Genomic DNA, 21,499 nt, shown 5'->3' on the forward strand with positions numbered 1-21,499 from the left:
CAGATGCATCAGCGATAACCCTATCTCCAAGGACAAGGGTGTCTCTCCTGTGGTGGTTACAGAGTGCTCATCTTCTAGAGGGCCGCAGATTCGGCATTCAGGATTGGATGCTGGTGACCACGGATGCCAGTCTGAGAGGCTGGGGAGCAGTCACACAGGGAAGAAATTTCCAGGGCTTGTGGTCAAGCATGGAAACGTCTCTTCACATAAATATCCTGGAACTAAGGGCCATTTACAATGCCCTAAGTCAAGCAAGGCCTCTGCTTCAGGGTCAGTCGGTATTGATCCAATCGGACAACATCACGGCAGTCGCCCACGTCAACAGACAGGGCGGCACAAGAAGCAGGAGGGCAATGGCAGAAGCTGCAAGGATTCTCCGCTGGGCGGAAAATCATGTGGTAGCACTGTCAGCAGTGTTCATTCCGGGAGTGGACAACTGGGAAGCAGACTTCCTCAGCAGACACGACCTCCACCCGGGGGAGTGGGGACTTCACCCAGAAGTCTTCCAAGTGATTGTAAACCGTTGGGAAAAACCAAAGGTGGACATGATGGCGTCCCGTCTCAACAAAAAACTGGACAGATATTGCGCCAGGTCAAGGGACCCTCAGGCAATAGCGGTGGACGCTCTGGTAACACCGTGGGTGTACCAGTCGGTGTATGTGTTCCCTCCTCTGCCTCTCATACCCAAAGTACTGAGAATCATAAGAAGGAGAGGAGTAAGAACTATACTCGTGGCTCCGGATTGGCCAAGAAGAACTTGGTACCCGGAACTGCAAGAGATGCTCACGGAGGACCCGTGGCCTCTACCTCTCAGAAAGGACCTGCTCCAGCAGGGACCTTGTCTGTTTCAAGACTTACCGCGGCTGCGTTTGACGGCATGGAGGTTGAACGCCGGATCCTGAAGGAAAAAGGCATTCCAGATGAAGTCATCCCTACCCTGGTCAAGGCCAGAAAGGATGTAACCGCAAAACATTATCACTGCATTTGGCGGAAATATGTTGCGTGGTGTGAGGCCAAGAAGGCCCCTACAGAGGAATTTCAACTGGGTCGTTTCCTGCATTTCCTGCAAACAGGACTATCTATGGGCCTAAAATTAGGGTCCATTAAGGTTCAAGTTTTGGCCCTGTCAATCTTCTTCCAAAAAGAACTGGCTTCAGTGCCTGAAGTTCAGACGTTTGTCAAAGGGGTACTGCATATACAGCCTCCTTTTGTGCCTCCAGTGGCACCTTGGGATCTCAATGTAGTGTTGAGTCTCCTAAAATCACATTGGTTTGAACCACTCACCACTGTGGAATTGAAATATCTCACATGGAAAGTGGTCATGCTGTTAGCCCTGGCTTCAGCCAGGCGTGTCTCTGAATTGGCGGCTTTATCATATAAAAGCCCTTACCTAATTTTTCATTCAGACAGGGCAGAACTGAGGACTCGCCCTCAATTTCTCCCTAAGGTGGTTTCAGCGTTTCACATGAACCAGCCTATTGTGGTACCTGTGGCGACTAGGGACTTGGAGGACTCCAAGTTGCTGGACGTAGTCAGGGCCCTGAAAATATATGTTTCCAGGATGGCTGGAGTCAGAAAATCTGACTCGCTGTTTATCCTGTATGCACCCAACAAGCTGGGTGCTCCTGCTTCTAAGCAGACGATTGCTCGTTGGATTTGTAGTACAATTCAGCTTGCACATTCTGTGGCAGGCCTGCCACAGCCAAAATCTGTAAAAGCCCATTCCACAAGGAAAATGGGCTCATCTTGGGCGGCTGCCCGAGGGGTCTCGGCTTTACAACTTTGCCGAGCAGCTACTTGGTCAGGGGCAAACACGTTTGCTAAATTTTACAAATTCGATACCCTGGCTGAGGAGGACCTGGAGTTCTCTCATTCGGTGCTGCAGAGTCATCCGCACTCTCCCGCCCGTTTGGGAGCTTTGGTATAATCCCCATGGTCCTTACGGAAGTCCCAGCATCCACTAGGACGTCAGAGAAAATGAGAATTTACTTACCGATAATTCTATTTCTCGTAGTCCGTAGTGGATGCTGGGCGCCCATCCCAAGTGCGGATTGTCTGCAATACTTGTATATAGTTATTGTTACAAAAAAATCGGGTTGTTTATTGTTGCGAGCCATCTTTTCAGAGGCTCCTACGTTTATCATACTGTTAACAGATCACAGGTTGTACGGTGTGATTGGTGTGGCTGGTATGAGTCTTACCCGGGATTCAAAATCCTTCCTCATTATGTACGCTCGTCTGAGCACAGTATCCTAACTGAGGCTTGGAGGAGGGTCATAGGGGGAGGAGCCAGTGCACACCAGCTAGTCTAAAGCTTTTACTTTTGTGCCCACTATCCTGCGGAGCCGCTATTCCCCATGGTCCTTACGGAAGTCCCAGCATCCACTACGGACTACGAGAAATAGAATTATCGGTAAGTAAATTCTTATTTTTTCTTCCAGTGAAATAGGCTCTGGAAATTCAGAACCTGGTCAAACAAATGCTGAAACCAACAAGAGTATCGATCCATCAATGCACTCAGTTGCTGGGAAAGATGGTAGCGGCCTACGAGGCCATTCAGTATGGCAGATTCCATGCCAGAGTGTTTCAGTGGGACCTGTTGGACAAGTGGTCTGGGTTCCATCTGCACATGCACCGAAAGATAACCCTGTCCTCCAAGACCAGAATCTCACTCCTGTGGTGGCTACACAGCTCTCACCTCCTAGAGGGACGCAGGTTCGGGGTCCAGGACTGGATCGTAGTGACCACGGATGCGAGTCTCCGAGGTTGGGGAGCAGTCACGCAGGGGGAAAGCTTCCTGGGAAAATGGTCAAACCAGGAAATGTGTCTACACATAAGCGTGCTGGAGTTACGGGCCATTCACAACGGCCTTCTGCAAGCGGAACATTTTCTTCGCAATCGGCCTGTCTTAATTCAGTCGGACAACATAACAGCAGTAGCGTACGTAAACCGCCAGGGTGAAACGAAGAGCAGAGCGGCAATGGCAGAGGCCACAAAGGTGCTCCGTTGGGCGGAAAGGCATGCAAGCGATCTGTCAGCGATCTTCATTCCAGGAGTAGACAAATGGGAGGCAGACTTCCTCAACAGACATGATCTCCATCCAGGAGAGTGGGGTCTTCATCAAGAGGTCTTTGCAGAAGTGACAAGTCTTTGGGGAATTCCTCAAATAGACATGATGGCATCTCGCCTCAACAAGAAACTTCAGAGATATTGTTCCAGGTCGAGAGACCCTCAAGCAATAGCAGGGGACGCCCTAGTGACACCGTGGGTGTTTTGGTCGGTGTACATGTTTCCGCCGATACCACTCATTCCAAAAGTGTTAAAGATCATAAGAAGAACAAAGGTTCAAGCGATCCATATTGTTACAGATTGTCCAAGGAGGGCTTGGTATCCAGATCTTCAGGAATTACTCATAGGAGATCCCTGGCCTCTTCCTCTGAGGGAGGATCTGTTACAGCAGGGGCCGTGCATGTTCCAAGACTTACCACGACTTTGTTTGATGGCTTGTAGGTTGAACGCCGGATCCTAGCCCGAAAGGGTATTCCCAAGGAAGCTATCCCTACTCTTATTCAGGCCAGGAAAGGAGTAACGTCTAAACATTACCAGCGTATTTGGAGAAAATACGTGTCTTGGTGTGAATCCAAGAAAACTCCTACGGAAGAATTTCAGTTAGGACGTTTTCTCCATTTTCTACAAGCCGGTGTAGATGCGGGCCTAAAGTTGGGCTCAATTAAAGTTCAAATTTCGGCTTTATCAGTTTTCTTCCAAAAACAATTGGCCTCACTTCCAGAAGTTCAGACCTTTGTGAAAGGCGTATTGCACATCCAACCTCCTTTTGTGCCCCCTGTGGCACCATGGGATCTTAATGTGGTGTTGTAGTTCTTTCAATCTCATTGGTTTGAACCTTTACAGGAGGTAGAGTTGAGATTCCTTACTTGGAAAGTGGTCATGCTGTTGGCCTTGGCTTCCGCAAGGCGGGTGTCTGAATTGGCGGCCTTGTCTCACAAGAGCCCTTATTTGATCTTCCATGAAGATAGAGCAGAATTAAGGACTCGTCAGCAGCTTCTGCCGAAAGTGGTGTCATCGTTCCATTTGAACCAACCTATTGTGGTGCTAGTGGCTACTGACGCCTTGCTGGAATCGAAGCTTCTCGATGTAGTGAGAGCTTTGAAAATTTATGTCGCCAGAACGGCTCACCTTAGGAAAACAGAGGCTCTGTTTGTCTTGTATGCTCACAATAAAATTGGGGCTCCTGCTTCCAAGCAGACTATTGCGCACTGGATCTGTCATACGATTCAGCAGGCTCATTCTACGGCTGGATTGCCGTTACCGAAATCGGTGAAGGCCCATTCTACCAGGAAGGTGGGCTCGTCCTGGGCGGCTGCCCGGGGGGTCTCGGCATTACAACTTTGCCGAGCAGCTACATGGTCGGGTTTGAACACCTTTGCGAAGTTCTACAAGTTTGATACCCTGGCTGATGAGGACCTCATGTTTGGTCAATCGGTGCTGCAGAGTCATCCGAACTCTCCCGCCCGTTCTAGAGCTTTGGTATAAACCCCATGGTTCTTGATGTGACCCCAGCATCCTCTAGGACGTATGAGAAAATAGGATTTTAATACCTACCGGTAAATCCTTTTCTTTTAGTCTGTAGAGGATGCTGGGCGCCCGTCCCAGTGCGTACTGTATCTGCAGTTATTAGTTGTGGTTACACACAGGTTGTGTTACGTTTATGGTCAGCCTGTTGCTGATGTTGTTCATGCCGTTGACTTGCGTTGTGTTAAATGCCATGTTTTACGGCGTGCTTGAGGTGTGAGCTGGTATGTATCTCACCTTAGTTTAACTATAATTCCTTTTCCTCGAAATGTCCGTCTCCCTGGGCACAGTTCCTATAACTCGAGTCTGGAGGAGGGGCATAGAGGGAGGAGCCAGTTCACACCCCTTTGAAAGTCTTAAAGTGCCCATGTCTCCTGTGGATCCCGTCTATACCCCATGGTTCTTGATGTGACCCCAGCATCCTCTACGGACTAAGAGAAAAGGATTTACCGGTAGGTATTAATTTCCTATTTTTACTCCGCTAAATAGTGAATAAAGGAAAAGGTTGTGAGGCGCATGTAAGAACATACACAGTCATGGAAATGTCTGGAGTCCATGGAGCAGTTTGGAAATGTTGCTCCTCTCTGTTAGATGTTTGTATGGGAATAATGCTTGTGTATTTCGATGCCGGGATTGTGTCCTCCCTCGGGATCCTGGCGTTGGTATATCGACCGGCAGGATCCCGTTCGTTGGGAAGCTAACTGCTTCCCTGTGGTGCACATTATGCGCATATCATTCTGCACCATTTCCTACTGAGATTCATGTTTAACCTGTGACACTGTAGACTGAAAGTCGTCCTGAGCATGTCAACTGTAAATAAATTCTATACATCTATATAAGAAGTACAATACCTCAATATTCCCGCTTTGTTTGCATTCGGTGGAAGTGGATCCAATAGATGTGCGCTTCTTATACACTGGCTTTCTGCTGTCGGACTCTAGTTTTGTTTCTGGCTTAGGATGGTCATGGTTACCTTTTGTCTTAGGAAAAATAAGATAAGGCATAAATAGAGGCACTGCTATTTCTGAAAAGAGAAACCATAATGAGCAGTTTTGTTTCTTTCTTAAAATTAAACTTGACTTGTTTGAATTGCAGTAAGCAGAGGTTACCAATCATTCCTTATAAAGCTTCCGGAAATAAGAGTTTTCTTCTACACATATGACTGCCCTGGCGTATTAGCGGCACCTGCAGGGGGCCCGGGACAGCTGCAGGGTTGACAAATGTCCTCCTTTGCAGCACGCAGCGTCCAAACAAATGCTGAAGTTGCAAATTGTGACAAATCTCAAACCGGGCAAGGATACCAATGACTGCAAAAACTATTGTCCCATTTCAATATTTAATACAGCTGTTACGATAAATGCTAAATGAATAGCTAATTGCATGGCTGGGCCACCATGACCAGTAGTTTTTGTGTTGGGCAGGTAAGCCCCGGATAATAAAATCCTTCATGTAGTCAAACTAATGCCTAACTTATGTAGGAATATTTACTGTTTTCCGTAGATGCCGCAAAAGCCTTTGACAGGCTACATTTGAAGTACATGGAGCAAGTCCTCCTTAACTTTGGCATTAGTGGTGGGATTAGGAGACATACTTTGTACTGTTCAACCGGGGATCTTAGCAAAGACTTGGGATGAATTTGTTCGGCCATGTGATGCCACTTGCTGAGTCTGTGCTGTACAGGTAGGATAGAATATGACGGTTTTTATTTGTGTTACATCTATTTCTTTATAAGTAAATGCACTACTTATTCAGATGGTTCCCAAGGATTAAACTGCATCCAGAATCTCAGACTCGCATATCCGCTTTCACCATTTGATTTACCAGCCATTAAAGCATTATTAGTCTGTAGGTCAGTGAAGATACATTGCCAGTTTAATAATGATACATAATGCAGGCATGTAAGAACACTGAGCACCAGGTGAAAAATAGCACCTACACTGCTCTTACTCACTTCTGTACTATATACCATTTTCTCTTCAAGGTAACATAGTAATTGAGGTTTAATAGAGGCAAAATGCCCATCGTGGTCAACCTGTATTCTGTATTAAGTTGAGTTGACTATAATGTTCCTGCTGAAGTAATGCTTTATGACTAGTTAACAACTATAAATCCTGTTACACGAGGGTTATCAACGTCAATATTTTAAATGTTATAACCTTGGATATAATTTTCAATCAGTAAATTGATTTCCCATATGCCCTCAATAGCCTTAGCTATTGCAGCCATTAGATCACAAGTAATCTGGTATCTGTAATCTTCACAGGACAACTAGGCCAAAATAAGGCAATTAAAGCATATTGCAAAACCTACAGGCCCGTATAGATGTTCATACCATATACAACACCTTATCCTAAGTATACTTGGCTAAGAAGTATGCAGTAAGTGTGGCACAGGACAGGCTGTACACTGGTGGTGGCCCTAGACTAGATGACCTTTCTGGAAATTTGCTAAGGCAACCGAAATTATGCTATGAAAGGAGTTGTATGTAGTGTTTCTTCTGGATGGTATATGCCAGATATTGCTAAGCTCCCTTGTAACTCTACAGCAGATACTGTACCTATTGAATAGCTATAAAAAAAAAACCTTGTATTACAGTTCTACAATTTGCTCCTAAAGAAAAGCTCTAGAAGACTCCCATTTAGCCAATACTATATTCAGAATTATACGAATAAACATGCTTACCATTATGGTTTCTTTTAAATTTAATTGCAAATGAAGGAAATGTGTTAAGTAGCCTGTAGCTAATGAGTTTTTAAACACATTTTCTTAATTGGTAACTTACACAGAATAAGAACAGATAGTGGAACCTTCACCCAGCAACCAATAAACACAAGTAATGCTTGTCAACATTAGCAACTTGGATGTATCAACTCAGCCTTTATTTTATACACAGGTGCACTTGATTCAACACTCTTCCCACTGGAGTCTCACATCAATATTGTGTGTCTCAGGAGGACCTTGCGCATCCCACTCTCAGTGATATCCTGCTTGTCCTTTCAGCATGATACTGACCCTGTCACAGACATGTAACTCTGCCTTCATTAACATATTAATTGTAACAGCCATGAGCTTCTACAGGCACAGTCTGTGTGTTACTAACCTGAAAATATATGAATTGTCCCTCATGCCTCCAGAAGTTGGTAACTGGAAATCCACCATGGCCACGACAGGACACTAATTTCAATGATCCCTTGCAGTTTGGACATTGTTTACCTGGGAAGTGAAACCATTAAGCAGTATTTACTAGCATCTATTAGATGTAATAGTGTAACAAATTATGTCTGGGATTATAATGAGAACAAATTGGGTCTCATGTCACATGATGTACCCATTGCAGCCAATCAAATATCAAGTTTGAGCAGTCTTGTTTGGTTTATCTAATGAAAGTACATATTTGAAAATATAATAGGTTGCATGTACTAGTTGCACTATTTTATTAAAGAAGACCACATAAGTATGGATACATTTAAAATACTTTATCTAAAATATAAGATAGACATTCATGCCAAGGCAGTGCCATACAAATTGAACATTGAGTCTACCAGTGCCTGTAATTGTGTAGGTGAGATGCAGAACCATTCTTCCACAAGAAATGGTTGTTGTAGGCTGAACATGCAGTCTCAGGTGCCATTACAGAATATACCATACATGTTTGATTGGGTTCAGGTCTAGTGACTGAGTTAGACTTATCATATGAGGCAGTGGTTTACACATTTTGTTGAGTTATGGTGCCCTAGAGTATCAGAAGTTTTTCATGCCACTCATTGAGAAATTCAGCAAAAATGTATATATTAAGTACATTGTGCTTACCTGCCATTCTTAGGCTCAGCCGCTATGTAGTGCTGGACAGGGTTGTGCTTCTGTTTGTATACCTATTTTATGATTGGCAGCCACCAGCACTTGTTTTGCCTATCACATTGACTATAATTAATTTGATTTGGTCCTGTGTTAACCCACAGCACCCCTGCCAGTGCCCTGGCACCCAGTTTGGGAACCACTGGTTTGGAGACTCCCTAACATATAATTATCTGAAGTAAATAATACATATTAAAATGAAATATTTGCATTTTTAATTTTTAAATAGTAAATCACCTTCTTGGATTTAAATCTCTTAATCACACAAGACAAAACAGATACATCAATCCACTAACATATTTAATTTAGATCCCACTAGTTGTCACCCTTGGAATGGCATCCTTAATATTGCCTTTAGCCAAATAGTTAGAATTCAAGGAATTGCTCCTCTAAAGACTTTTCTCTGACGTCCTAAGTGGATGCTGGGACTCAGTAAGGACCATGGGGAATAGCGGCTCCGCAGGAGACTGGGCACAACTATAAAGAAAGCTTTAGGTCTAACTGGTGTGCACTGGCTCCTCCCACTATGACCCTCCTCCAGACTTCAGTTAGAATCCTGTGCCCGGCTGAGCTGGATGCACACTAGGGGCTCTCCTGAGCTCCTAGAAAGAAAGTATATTTAGGTTTTTTATTTTACAGTGAGATCTGCTGGCAACAGACTCACTGCAGCGAGGGACTAAGGGGAGAAGAAGCGAACCTACCTAACAGGTGGTAGTTTGGGCTTCTTAGGCTACTGGACACCATTAGCTCCAGAGGGATCGACCGCAGGACCCGACCTTGGTGTTCGTTCCCGGAGCCGCGCCGCCGTCCCCCTTACAGAGCCAGAAGCATGAAGAGGTCCGGAAAATCGGCGGCAGAAGACTTCGGTCTTCACCAAGGTAGCGCACAGCACTGCAGCTGTGCGCCATTGCTCCTCATGTACACCTCACACTCCGGTCACTGATGGGTGCAGGGCGCTGGGGGGGGCGCCCTGAGGGCAATATATGACACCTTGGCTGGCAAATCTACATCATATATAGTCCTAGAGGCTATATAGATGTAAAAATACCCCTGCCAGTATTTCAGAAAAAGCGGGAGAAGTCCGCCGGAAAAGGGGCGGGGCCATCTCCCTCAGCACACTGGCGCCATTTTTCCCTCACAGCTCCGCTGGAAGGAAGCTCCCTGGCTCTCCCCTGCAGTCTGAACACTACAGAAGGGTAAAAAAGAGAGGGGGGCACTAAATTTAGGCGCAGGATAGATATATATATATTGATATATAAAAAGCAGCTATAAGGGAAAACACTAATTTATAGTGGGATCCCTGTGTTATATAGCGCTCTGGTGTGTGCTGGCATACTCTCTCTCTGTCTCCCCAAAGGTCTTTGTGGGGTCCTGTCCTCTGTCAGAGCATTCCCTGTGTGTTTGCGGTGTGTCGGTACGGCTGTGTCGACATGTTTGATGAGGAGGCATATGTGGAGGCGGAGCAGATGCCTGTAAATGTGATGTCACCCCCTGCGGGGTCGACACCTGAGTGGATGGTGCTGTGGAAGGAATTACGCGACAGTGTCGACTCCTTGCATAAAAGGTTTGACGACATACCTAACGTGGGACAGCCGGCTTCTCAGCCTGTGCCTGCCCAGGCGTCTCAAAAGCCATCAGGGGCTCTAAAACGCCCGCTACCTCAGATGGCAGACACAGATGTCGACACGGATACTGACTCCAGTGTCGACGACAATGAGACTAATGTAACTTTCAGTAGGGCCACACGTTACATGATTGAGGCAATGAAAAATGTGTTGCACATTTCTGATGTTACCTCCGGTACCACAAAAAAGGGTATTATGTTTGGAGAGAAAAAACTACCAGTAGCTTTTCCTCCATCTGAGGAATTAAATGAAGTGTGTGAAGAAGCGTGGGATTCCCCTGATAAAAAGCTGGTAATTTCTAAGAGGTTACTAATGGCGTACCCTTTCCCGTCAGAGGATAGGTCACGCTGGGAAACATCCCCTAGGGTGGATAAAGCGCTCACACGCTTGTCAAAGAAGGTGGCACTACCGTCTCCGGATACGGCCGCCCTGAAGGAATCTGCTGATAGAAAGCAGGAGGCTATCCTGAAATCTATATATACACACACAGGTGTTATACTGAGACCGGCTATTGCTTCAGCATGGATGTGCAGTGCTGCTGCTGCTGCGTGGTCAGATTCCCTGTCAGAAATTATAGATACCCTAGACAGGGACACTATATTGCTAACCGTAGAGCATATAAAAGACGCACTTTTATACATGAGGGATGCACAGAGGGATATTTGCCGGCTGGCATCCAAAATTAGTGCAATGTCCATTTCTGCCAGGAGAGGGTTATGGACTTGGCAGGGGACAGGAGATGCAGATTCCAAAAGACACATGGAAGTTCTGCCTTATAAGGGTGAGGAGTTGTTCGGGGATGGTCTCTCGGACCTCGTTTCCACAGCAACAGCTGGGAAGTCTACATTTTTACCCCATGTTCCCTCACAACCAAAGAAAGCACCGTATTATCAGGTACAGTCCTTTCGGCCCAATAGGGGCAAGCGGGTTAAAGGCGCGTCCTTTCTGCCCAGAGGCAGAGGTAGGGGAAAGAAGCTGCAGCATACAGCCAGTTCCCAGGAGCAAAAGTCCTCCCCCGCTTCCTCTAAGTCCACAGCATGACGCTGGGGCTCCACAGGCAGAGCCAGGTACGGTGGGGGCCCGTCTCAAATATTTCAGCAATCAGTGGGCTCGCTCACGGGTGGATCCCTGGATTTTTCAGATAGTATCTAAGGGGTACAAGCTGGAATTCGAGACGTCTCCTCCCCGCCGTTTCCTCAAATCTGCCTTGCCAACCGCTCCCTCAGGCAGGGAGGCAGTGTTACAGGCAATTCACAAGCTGTATTCACAACAGGTGATAGTAAAGGTACCCCTACTTCAACAAGGAAGGGGTTACTATTCCACAATGTTTGTGGTACCGAAACCGGACGGTTCGGTGAGACCCATTTTAAATTTGAAATCCTTGAACACATATATAAAAAAATTCAAGTTCAAGATGGAATCGCTCAGGGCGGTTATTGCAAGCCTGGACGAGGGGGATTACATGGTATCACTGGACATCAAGGATGCTTACCTGCATGTCCCCATTTACCATCCTCACCAGGAGTACCTCAGATTTGTGGTACAGGATTGTCATTACCAATTCCAGACGTTGCCGTTCGGTCTTTCCACGGCTCCGAGGGTCTTTACCAAGGTAATGGCCGAAATGATGATACTCCTTCGAAAGAAGGGAGTTTTAATTATCCCGTACTTGGACGATCTCCTGATAAAGGCGAGGTCCAGAGAGCAGTTGTTGGTCGGGGTAGCACTATCTCGGGAAGTGCTACAACAGCACGGCTGGATTCTAAACATTCCAAAGTCACAGCTGGTCCCTACGACACGTCTACTGTTCCTGGGGATGGTTCTGGACACAGAACAGAAAAAAGTGTTTCTCCCGGAGGAGAAGGCCAAGGAGCTGTCATCTCTAGTCAGAGGCCTCCTAAAACCAAAACAGGTGTCGGTGCATCACTGCACGCGGATCCTGGGAAAAATGGTAGCTTCTTACGAAGCGATTCCATTCGGCAGGTTTCATGCAAGAACCTTTCAGTGGGACCTGTTGGACAAGTGGTCCGGATCGCATCTTCAGATGCATCGTCTGATAACTCTGTCTCCAAGGACAAGGATGTCTCTGCTGTGGTGGCTGCAGAGTGATCATCTTCAAGAGGGCCGCAGATTCGGCATACAGGACTGGGTCCTGGTGACCACGGATGCCAGCCTTCGAGGCTGGGGGGCAGTCACACAGGGAAGAAACTTCCAAGGACTATGGTCAAGTCAGGAGACTTCCCTGCACATAAATATTCTGGAACTAAGAGCCATTTACAATGCCCTAAGTCAGGCAAAACCCCTGCTTCAAAACCAGCCGGTACTGATCCAGTCAGACAACATCACGGCGGTCGCCCATGTAAACTGACAGGGCGGCACGAGAAGCAGGACGGCGATGGCAGAAGCCACAAGGATTCTCCGAAGGGCGGAAAATCACGTGTTAGCACTGTCAGCAGTGTTCATTCCGGGAGTGGACAACTGGGAAACAGACTTCCTCAGCAGGCACGACCTCCACCCGGGAGAGTGGGGACTTCATCCAGAAGTCTTCCAAATGATTGTAACCGTTGGGAAAGGCCACAGGTGGACATGATGGCGTCCCGCCTAAAAGTATTGCGCCAGGTCAAGAGACCCGCAGGCGATAGCTGTGGACGCTCTAGTGACACCGTGGGTGTACCGGTCGGTTTATGTGTTCCCTCCTCTTCCTCTCATACCAAAGGTACTGAGGATAATACGGAGAAGAGGAGTACGAACTATACTCATTGTTCCGGATTGGCCAAGAAGAGCTTGGTACCCGGAACTTCAAGAAATGATATCAGAGGACCCATGGCCTCTACCGCTCAGACAAGACCTGCTGCTGCAGGGGCCCTGTCTGTTCCAAGACTTACCGCGGCTGCGTTTGACGGCATGGCGGTTGAACACCGGATCCTGAAGGAAAAGGGTATTCCGGAGGAAGTCATTCCTACGCTGATTAAGGCTAGAAAAGAAGTAACCGCAAATCATTATCACCGCATATGGCGAAAATATGTTGCGTGGTGTGAGGCCAGGAAGGCCCTAACGGAGGAATTTCAGCTGGGCCGTTTCCTGCACTTCCTACAGTCAGGGGTGACTATGGGCCTTAAATTGGGTTCCATTAAGGTCCAGATTTCGGCTCTATCGATTTTCTTCCAGAGAGAACTGGCTTCACTGCCTGAAGTTCAGACTTTTGTTAAGGGAGTGCTGCATATTCAGCCCCCTTTTGTGCCTCCAGTGGCACCTTGGAATCTCAACGTGGTGTTGGATTTCCTTAAGTCACATTGGTTTGAGCCACTGAAAACCGTGGATTTGAAATATCTCACGTGGAAAGTGGTCATGTTGCTGGCCTTGGCTTCGGCCAGGCGTGTATCAGAATTGGCAGCTTTGTCATATAAAAGCCCTTATCTGATTTTCCATATGGATAGGGCAGAATTGAGGACTCGTCCCCAGTTTCTCCCTAAAGTGGTATCAGCGTTTCATCTGAACCAACCTTTTGTGGTGCCTGCGGCTACAAAAGACTTGGAGGCTTCCAAGTTGTTGGACGTAGTCTGGGCCCTGAAAATATATGTTTCCAGGACAGCTGGAGTCAGAAAGACTGACTCGCTATTTATCCTGTATGCGCCCAACAAGTTGGGTGCACCTGCTTCAAAGCAGACTATTGCTCGCTGGATCTGTAGTACGATTCAGCTTGCACATTCTGCGGCTGGACTGCCGCATCCTAAATCAGTGAAAGCCCATTCCACGAGGAAGGTGGGCTCGTCTTGGGCGGCTGCCCGAGGGGTCTCGGCTCTTCAACTTTGCCGAGCTGCTACTTGGTCGGGGTCAAACACGTTTGCTAAATTCTACAAGTTTGACACCCTGGCTGAGGAGGACCTAGAGTTTGCCCATTCGGTGCTGCAGAGTCATCCGCACTCTCCCGCCCGTTTGGGAGCTTTGGTATAATCCCCATGGTCCTTACGGAGTCCCAGCATCCACTTAGGACGTCAGAGAAAATAAGAATTTACTCACCGGTAATTCTATTTCTCGTAGTCCGTAGTGGATGCTGGGCGCCCATCCCAAGTGCGGATTGTCTGCAATACTTGTATATAGTTATTGCTTAACTAAAGGGTTATTGTTGAGCCATCTGTTGAGAGGCTCAGTTGTTATCATACTGTTAACTGGGTATTGTATCACGAGTTATACGGTGTGATTGGTGTGGCTGGTATGAGTCTTACCCGGGATTCAAAATCCTTCCTTATTGTGTCAGCTCTTCCGGGCACAGTATCCTAACTGAAGTCTGGAGGAGGGTCATAGTGGGAGCAGCCAGTGCACACCAGTTAGACCTAAAGCTTTCTTTATAGTTGTGCCCAGTCTCCTGCGGAGCCGCTATTCCCCATGGTCCTTACGGAGTCCCAGCATCCACTACGGACTACGAGAAATAGAATTACCGGAAAGTAAATTCTTATTTTTTTTTTTTTTTACAAACAGGTCCAACTACTTGGAAGGTTCCTAGGAAATGGCGATGCTGAATTAAAAGTAGAAAAAAAATGTAAGTAAGGGACAAGTAGATGAAAAAGAAACAATAGATTCAAATATTTCAGCAAGAAACATTTTTAACACTTTAATAATCAATACCTTCAGTTATAAAAGAATGGTATTTTGTTAAAACATCCTATTTTTTTAACCATTTAATCAGCAAGGATGATTAATCTTTTGCTGAGGATGAGTTATTCTTTTCTGAAGATGATTTATCCTTTGAGGATGAGTTATCCTTTGCTGAGGATGGGTTCTCCTTTGCTGAGGATGGGTTCTCCTTTGCTGAGGATGGGTTCTGCTTTGCTGAGGATGGGTTCTGCTTTGCTGAGGATGGGTTCTGCTTTGCTGAGGATGGGTTCTGCTTTGCTGAGGATGGGTTATCCTTTGCTGAGGATGGGTTATCCTTTGCTGAGGATGGGTTCTCCTTTGCTGAGGATGGGTTCTCCTTTGCTGAGGATGGGTTCTGCTTTGCTGAGGATGGGTTATGCTTTGCTGAGGATGGGTTATCCTTTGCGGAGGATGGGTTATCCTTTGCTGAGGATGATTTATCCTTTGCTGAGGATGATTTATCCTTTGCTGAGGATGGGTTCTCCTTTGCTGAGGATGATTTGTCAAAAAAGCTCCCAGTTTGAAACATTCCATAGAATATGTTGCTCAATATACCAAGTAAATCATCATAAAAGTATTTAGTTAATTGTTTAGTTAAAGTATATAGTTTGAGCTGCTTTCAGTGTAAGTCTTCTAGCCATATGAGTAATACTTCTGAGAGCTAGATTAAAGAGTCATAATATTTACTTGTTTATAAACGGCAAAAATGAATTTGTAGTTTGTTTCATGGTATAAAAGTAGATGATAATATATTGGTAAAACCTTTGGATGATTCAGCCAGCTATTGGATCATTGCATTAATGTGAAAAAAATAATTAGAAAGACTGATGAACCTTTTAAGTCACTTATTAAAACACACGCTGTTCTACCCATTCTTCGCACAGGAGTTTCCGATTTTCATGGTTGTAAATATAAATGAGTTAATAATTTGGTAAATCTATAGAGATGTAAATTTGAGACGTGTTAATGTAAGTAAGTATTAATCCATGGTTACCCGAGGAGCACCCGTAGTAACAGTAAAAAGTGACATTTTTATAGATTATTAAATTCTACCCACTGGCGGTGAATCCAAATTTTGATCTGATTGTCTGTTTGGGCGCTATCATTCACGCAACGCAAGCCACACATCGGTATTGACATCCTTTATGACTGACCGTTTCATCAGAAGGAAATCCTTCTGATGAAAAAGGAAATAGAGGCCGAGAAACGTGTTAAGGTACTCCATTGAAGGACTCCCTCGATTGCTTGTGCTATTTATTATTTGGCTGCATCGACTTCAATTTCATCACTTTTATAAGGCATTCTTCAAATTGATTTGAACCACATTTGCTGCCCTTCTATTTGTATGTTCTTATTATTCCTTCCCCACCGCAAAGGACATTCCATCAGCGGCACAGCTGTCTGTACTTTCACCGCACCGAGCCGCTGCACACTCGGCTCAGTACAGCTTCACTATCAGCAAGACTGACATCCACCCGTTGTGGAATAGTGAACACACAAGAGGTGCTATTGGACAGAACATTGGGGGTAATTCCGAGTTGATCGCAGCAGCAAATTTGTTAGCAGTTGGGCAAAACCATGTGCACTGCAGGGGGGGCAGATATAACATTTGCAAAGAGAGTTAGATTTGGGTGGGTTATTTTGTTTCTGTGTAGGGTAAATACTGGATGCTTTATTTTTACACTGCAATTTAGATTTCAGTTTGAACACATCACACCCAAATCTAACTCTCTCTGCAAATGTTATATCTGTCCCCCCTGCAGTGCACATGGTTTTGCCCAACTGCTAACAAATTTGCTGCTGTGATCAACTCAGAATTACCCCCATTATTAGCACTTCTTCTGCCTTCAACCACGATTTCATCCCCCTGTTATTAACGAGATCCTGCCTAGTAACCTCGCTGGTGGCATAACTTTTACCGTTGAGCCGCTGCTTGTTCGGCTCAGCGCAGCCGTCATCCATTCCACAGCGGGGATTGCATGATTCATAGGAGAGGAGAGACCCCATTCACGTCACTCTCGGTGACCTCTCATTGCCACCAAGTTACTTCTCACCAAATTTGCACATCCATTTCAACCTGCATTTCAGCTTGTGAACGCACAGCTGAAACAAGACCTTTATCCATCTAAGTGTTTTAGCTCTCCCTTCTTTTCCAAATCATCAGAGCCTGTGGTAATTTTTAAACAGATCACCTTACAAAGGGGGTAAGATACCCATTATACCTATGAATTAAATTATTTTTTCCAGGATGCCTGCAACATTTTCAACATAAAGCAAGTTTAAAAAAAAAAAAAACTTTTCTTTTTGTACAATTATTTAAGACTATTTGATTGCAGCCAAGTTCTACATAGTTCATATATAAATGATAATTGTTACTGTCATCAATAATTCGTTTTTTACACTTTGGATTATATCCTTTATTCAGTCTAACCAACATATGTGATTTTTACATTATACTACCTAGAATATATTGTTTTAATAAAGTACTTAATAGAATTTTTCAGTGCTCCCACTTCTCTTTATTTTACTATGTAATAGATGAAGAATGCATTGACATCTATGGGATCAGTCAAGGATATTCCTCACTCTCAGTGAACGCTTGCACCCCCTGGAGCTCTAAGCATAATACACTACAAAAATGGAGAGGACTATGGGGGTCATTCCGAGTTGACCGTAGCTGTGCACAGGGCCAGTCTTCCCCGCATGTCAGTGGCCCCCCCCCCCCCCCCCCCGCAGAAGTGCAAAGGCAGAAGTGCAAAGGCATCGCACAGCGGCGATGCCTTTGCACTTCAAGAGTAGCTCCCGGCCAGCGCAGCTTTAGCATGCTGGCCGGGAGCTACTCATCGCTCCCCGGCCCGCAGCGGCTGTGTGTGACGTCACGCAGCCGCTGCGGCCCGCCCCCCATTCGGCCGGACCGCTCCCACAAAACGCCGGCAAAACGCTGCCGTTCCACCCCCTCCCGCCCAGCGATCGCCTTTGCCTGTCAATCAGGCAGAGGCAATCGCAGCCCTGCTACGGCCTTCGGCCGTCGCGCATGCGCAGTAGGGACACGTTTGCTCGGCTGCGACAAAAAGCAGCGAGCGAATGGGTCAGAATGACCCCCTATACAAATGTCTTTCTGCCCTCAAATGATCTCTTTTAAATCTACATAAATGTTTCAAACCATCTTTTTGTTCATATCGACTCCCAGTGCTCTCATTATTTTTGAGGCAACATCATAATACAAATGGTCAGTTTATGGATGTTGGCTTCAAGCCGATGAAGTATCTATAAGTATATAGATCTTTAGGTTTGAGCCACATGTGCATTGTACTGTTTGCCAAGTACATGGTGAAGTAAGATTGATGTGGCCATAACTCACTAGAGGTTTACATTTAGTAAAGTGATTTGCAGTTACCCTCCTGTTTTGCCTTGCACTTTTAATTAATGCATGATATCCCAATCCTGGAGTATGAACTTCCACCATCACTTTGTGCGCTGTGGCTTTCAGAACATTATCAAATTGAGCTGTCTTGGTCACTGCTCCTCACAAATGCCCACTCAAAATTACAGTATTTGCTGGCGTATAAGACTACTTTTTTGCCCTGAAAAACATGCCTCCAAGTGGGGGGGTCGTCTTATACGCCGGGTGCATTTCAGTTGGGATAGACAGAGCTGCCATAGTGGCCTTCCGATACTCGCCCGGTGCCCATAGTGGCCTCCCGATGCCCGCCCACCTCATTCTACTCACCATCCAGTATCGCGCGATATCCAGTGCTGCCGCGGCGGGTCACTAGTGCCAATTACAGGGAGATGCAGGGACTGGCCGGAGGCGCTGCAGTCGCGTTGTGGCCGTACAATGGTGACAATGACAGGTACTGTAATGGCACTAATACTAATACTAATGGCACTCATGTGAAACCGGTAACACTAAATGCACACAGGGGTATACTTTTATACATTTTACAACTTACTCCTCGCCCCCTCCCCCCTTCTTATGCATACCTTGATAAATACTCCCTATCCAAATCTCTTATCAGGTCATAATATACAGTATGTCACAAATCTGATGTTCTTTTACGTTTTATTTGGTGTGTGGAAGGGGGTAGTCTTATACGGCGAGTATATAACAAACTCTATATTTTGAGTGGAAATGTTGGGGGTCGTCTTATACGCCCAGTCGTCTTATACGCCGGCAAATACGGTACCCCTTTTTCATAGACACTGAGGTTTTCTCTTGCAGCCATACAATACTATCCAGAATTATACGCAACCAGGGCAGTCCAGCATTGGTAATCATGATCCTGGCCATGCCCGGTTGTTGTATTATTTACACACAAGCAGACCTGTTTGGACCCACTGGCTTTTAATCCTGTATGCTTATTGTCTCTAAGAAGTTTCCATTTTTGTGTTCAGTACCTGCAAATCTGAAGGCTTCACAGAATTGTAGAACTGCTTTCTGTGGCACCCAGAGCGTGGAAGTGTCCTACTAATGCCCTGTGTACTAGTGTCTTTTCTGGGTGTAATTTCTGCAGAGCAACAGGTTACTTTATAACTTTGGTAAATGACCTAAGTATCAAGGTGTCATTCAGCACAAGCCAGAAATACCTCATTATATTTGACTAAGTGAATGGGGTGTAGTAATTCTTTTTAAGATGCAATTCAGAAACTCTTGAAGTAAGTGCCTTTTCCGTTAATTTTGCTGCTTTTTCTTACTTATTTTTGTTACATATATTCATACCAATATGCTAAATATTGACCTCCTCTATGTCCTTACACACAATTGTTTTTGTATTAAAAAAATAAAAGTGGACATAAAGAAGATGCCATTGACTTGAAAATTGTCCAAGTTGTATAAAAACTACCATGGGCCCTAATGAATATATATTTTTTATGCTAGGTCACCTGTTAATTTAACCATATTCAATGTCCGTTCTTTAATACTTTGTTCTTTTCTTCCAAAACACTTACAGCCAGCCTTTATCTACATAGTATTTAGCATATATTTTGCAACAAAGAGCAAAAATATCTCAAGCAAGTTTTTTGGAATGTTCAAGAACCCGTTACCCCAAGCTGAACTTAATCTTCTTCAAAGTCAATAATTGCAGCTCAGGTCTCAATGAAATGTGCATTTCCCCTTAAAGGCGTTGATCCAGGTTTCCATCCCAAATATTCCTATTACAATCCAGCAGTAGTCTTTAATATAAAGTGGCAGATACCTTCCGAATATGAAGGACTGAAGGTTGAACTATGATCCAGTAGACAAAGTAATACTTTTCTTGCTGTGATGGAAGATATAAGGACTTATTTGGAATTTAACACATTTTAGTCAAAAGTGCTACTCAAAATAACCTGTAAATGCATCTGGTGGTATATATTAGAGACAATGGAGGTGTTGTTTTTTTTAAATACACATTAAAAATGTATCTTCTTTTTAGAAAAAAGCATATCCCACCCCACCTGAAAAAAAAGTGTTACAAGTCACTTGGAGAGAGGGTTGGTGGCATTCTCTACACTAGCCCTAGGCTATGACAGGCTTGTCACACTATAGCAGTGAAATCCGTAGTGTGAAGTCTTCATTGGTAGAGATGCTTTCAGATACAGCCCCAGCCTGTTCAGCATGTGGTTGGATTCCCTATGATGATCGCCCAAGGGAAAAATAACTCCATGCTGAATGCACGTAATAGAGTACATATGGTTTGTCAAAAGGCAATATATAGACAAACTATATGTGGACTGGACAGTTGTGACATCATTATGCAGTTGAATGCACAACCTGGACAACCCTTACTGAACTCCCGATCTGCCACAACCTCTTAATTTCCCACTCTCTCAACCTTCTTGCAATCACTGATCCAACCTGTCCCTGAGCTGGTGAAAACAATGTATTACTTTGCTGTTCACCGTTTCTTTACCTTGTACTTCCATCCCCACTGTTTCCTTACCATGTACTTCAGTCCCCACTGTGTGTTGTGACCCAACTGGCTGCACACCCTGCCAGCAGCAACCCTAAGGCAGTAGGGGGTAAATGTAATAGCCTGCAAACATTTAAACAGCAAAACCAACCTTTTAAAACCTCTACAGCTCCTTTAAAACATTGGGCAGTTTGCAGGCTATTACATTTACTCCTGCGTCCCAACACATGTGCCTCTGTTTTGGAGCAATAAATGGTTAAAAGAAAGAAATCGGCATTTGTTTATGTGGCACCACTGGCCCCAGCAAGTCCATAAACCACAGTACTTGGGTATGCTGGCGTGTTTAGAGCTACTTAGGGCTGCTGGTGGCTGTAGAACTACATTCTTATATAGGAGGGGGGGGGAAAGGAGAGACAGGTGTTATCATACTGAAGATCCCCAGCATGGATGGCTTTGGGTGTGTAATATATTGGTAATGGAGGGTGTCTGAGAATATTTATTCATATAAAATACAGAGTATTATGTGTTTTTAAAATTATATATATATTTTTAGAGATGTGCGGTTCTGGTTTTCAGAAAACCGATCCCCCCCCCCTTCCCCACCTCCCCCAAATTTCAAGAATCCGAGTGAATCCAAGTCAGGGTTTTCCCTAGGTTCAGCTTCCAAAAAGAGGCAAAATGTCATGTTCCTGGTACAACGTGTTTTGGATTTGATAATAGTCACTCCTGCGGTGTTACTGACCAGGCACTAAGGCAGTCTGTGAAGGGCTGTGGGGTGCAAACACTGCTGTGTCTGTTTCAGACTGTGAAGGGCTGTGAGCAGCAGCATTAAAGGTGTGTACACGTGGCGAGTTTTATGCTTGTGATTTTGACTATATTGTCAAAATTGCAAGAAAA

General features: G+C 45.2%; 1 protein-coding gene across 1 annotated transcript in view; it reads right to left on the reverse strand.

Annotated features, from left to right (window-relative positions):
• The window catches only part of GCM1 (glial cells missing transcription factor 1), a 55,302-nt gene that overhangs the window by 14,327 nt on the left and 19,476 nt on the right, over window positions 1–21,499 (reverse strand). The window contains exons 5-6 of the mRNA XM_063919306.1: window positions 7,694–7,806; window positions 5,445–5,573 (exon numbers count right to left, since the gene is read on the reverse strand). Of these exons, the coding sequence (XP_063775376.1) occupies window positions 5,445–5,573; window positions 7,694–7,806 (242 nt within the window). The remainder of the gene's footprint in view (window positions 1–5,444; window positions 5,574–7,693; window positions 7,807–21,499) is intronic.

The sequence above is a fragment of the Pseudophryne corroboree genome, chromosome 4, assembly GCF_028390025.1.
Source record: "Pseudophryne corroboree isolate aPseCor3 chromosome 4, aPseCor3.hap2, whole genome shotgun sequence".
Classification (NCBI taxonomy): domain Eukaryota; kingdom Metazoa; phylum Chordata; class Amphibia; order Anura; family Myobatrachidae; genus Pseudophryne; species Pseudophryne corroboree.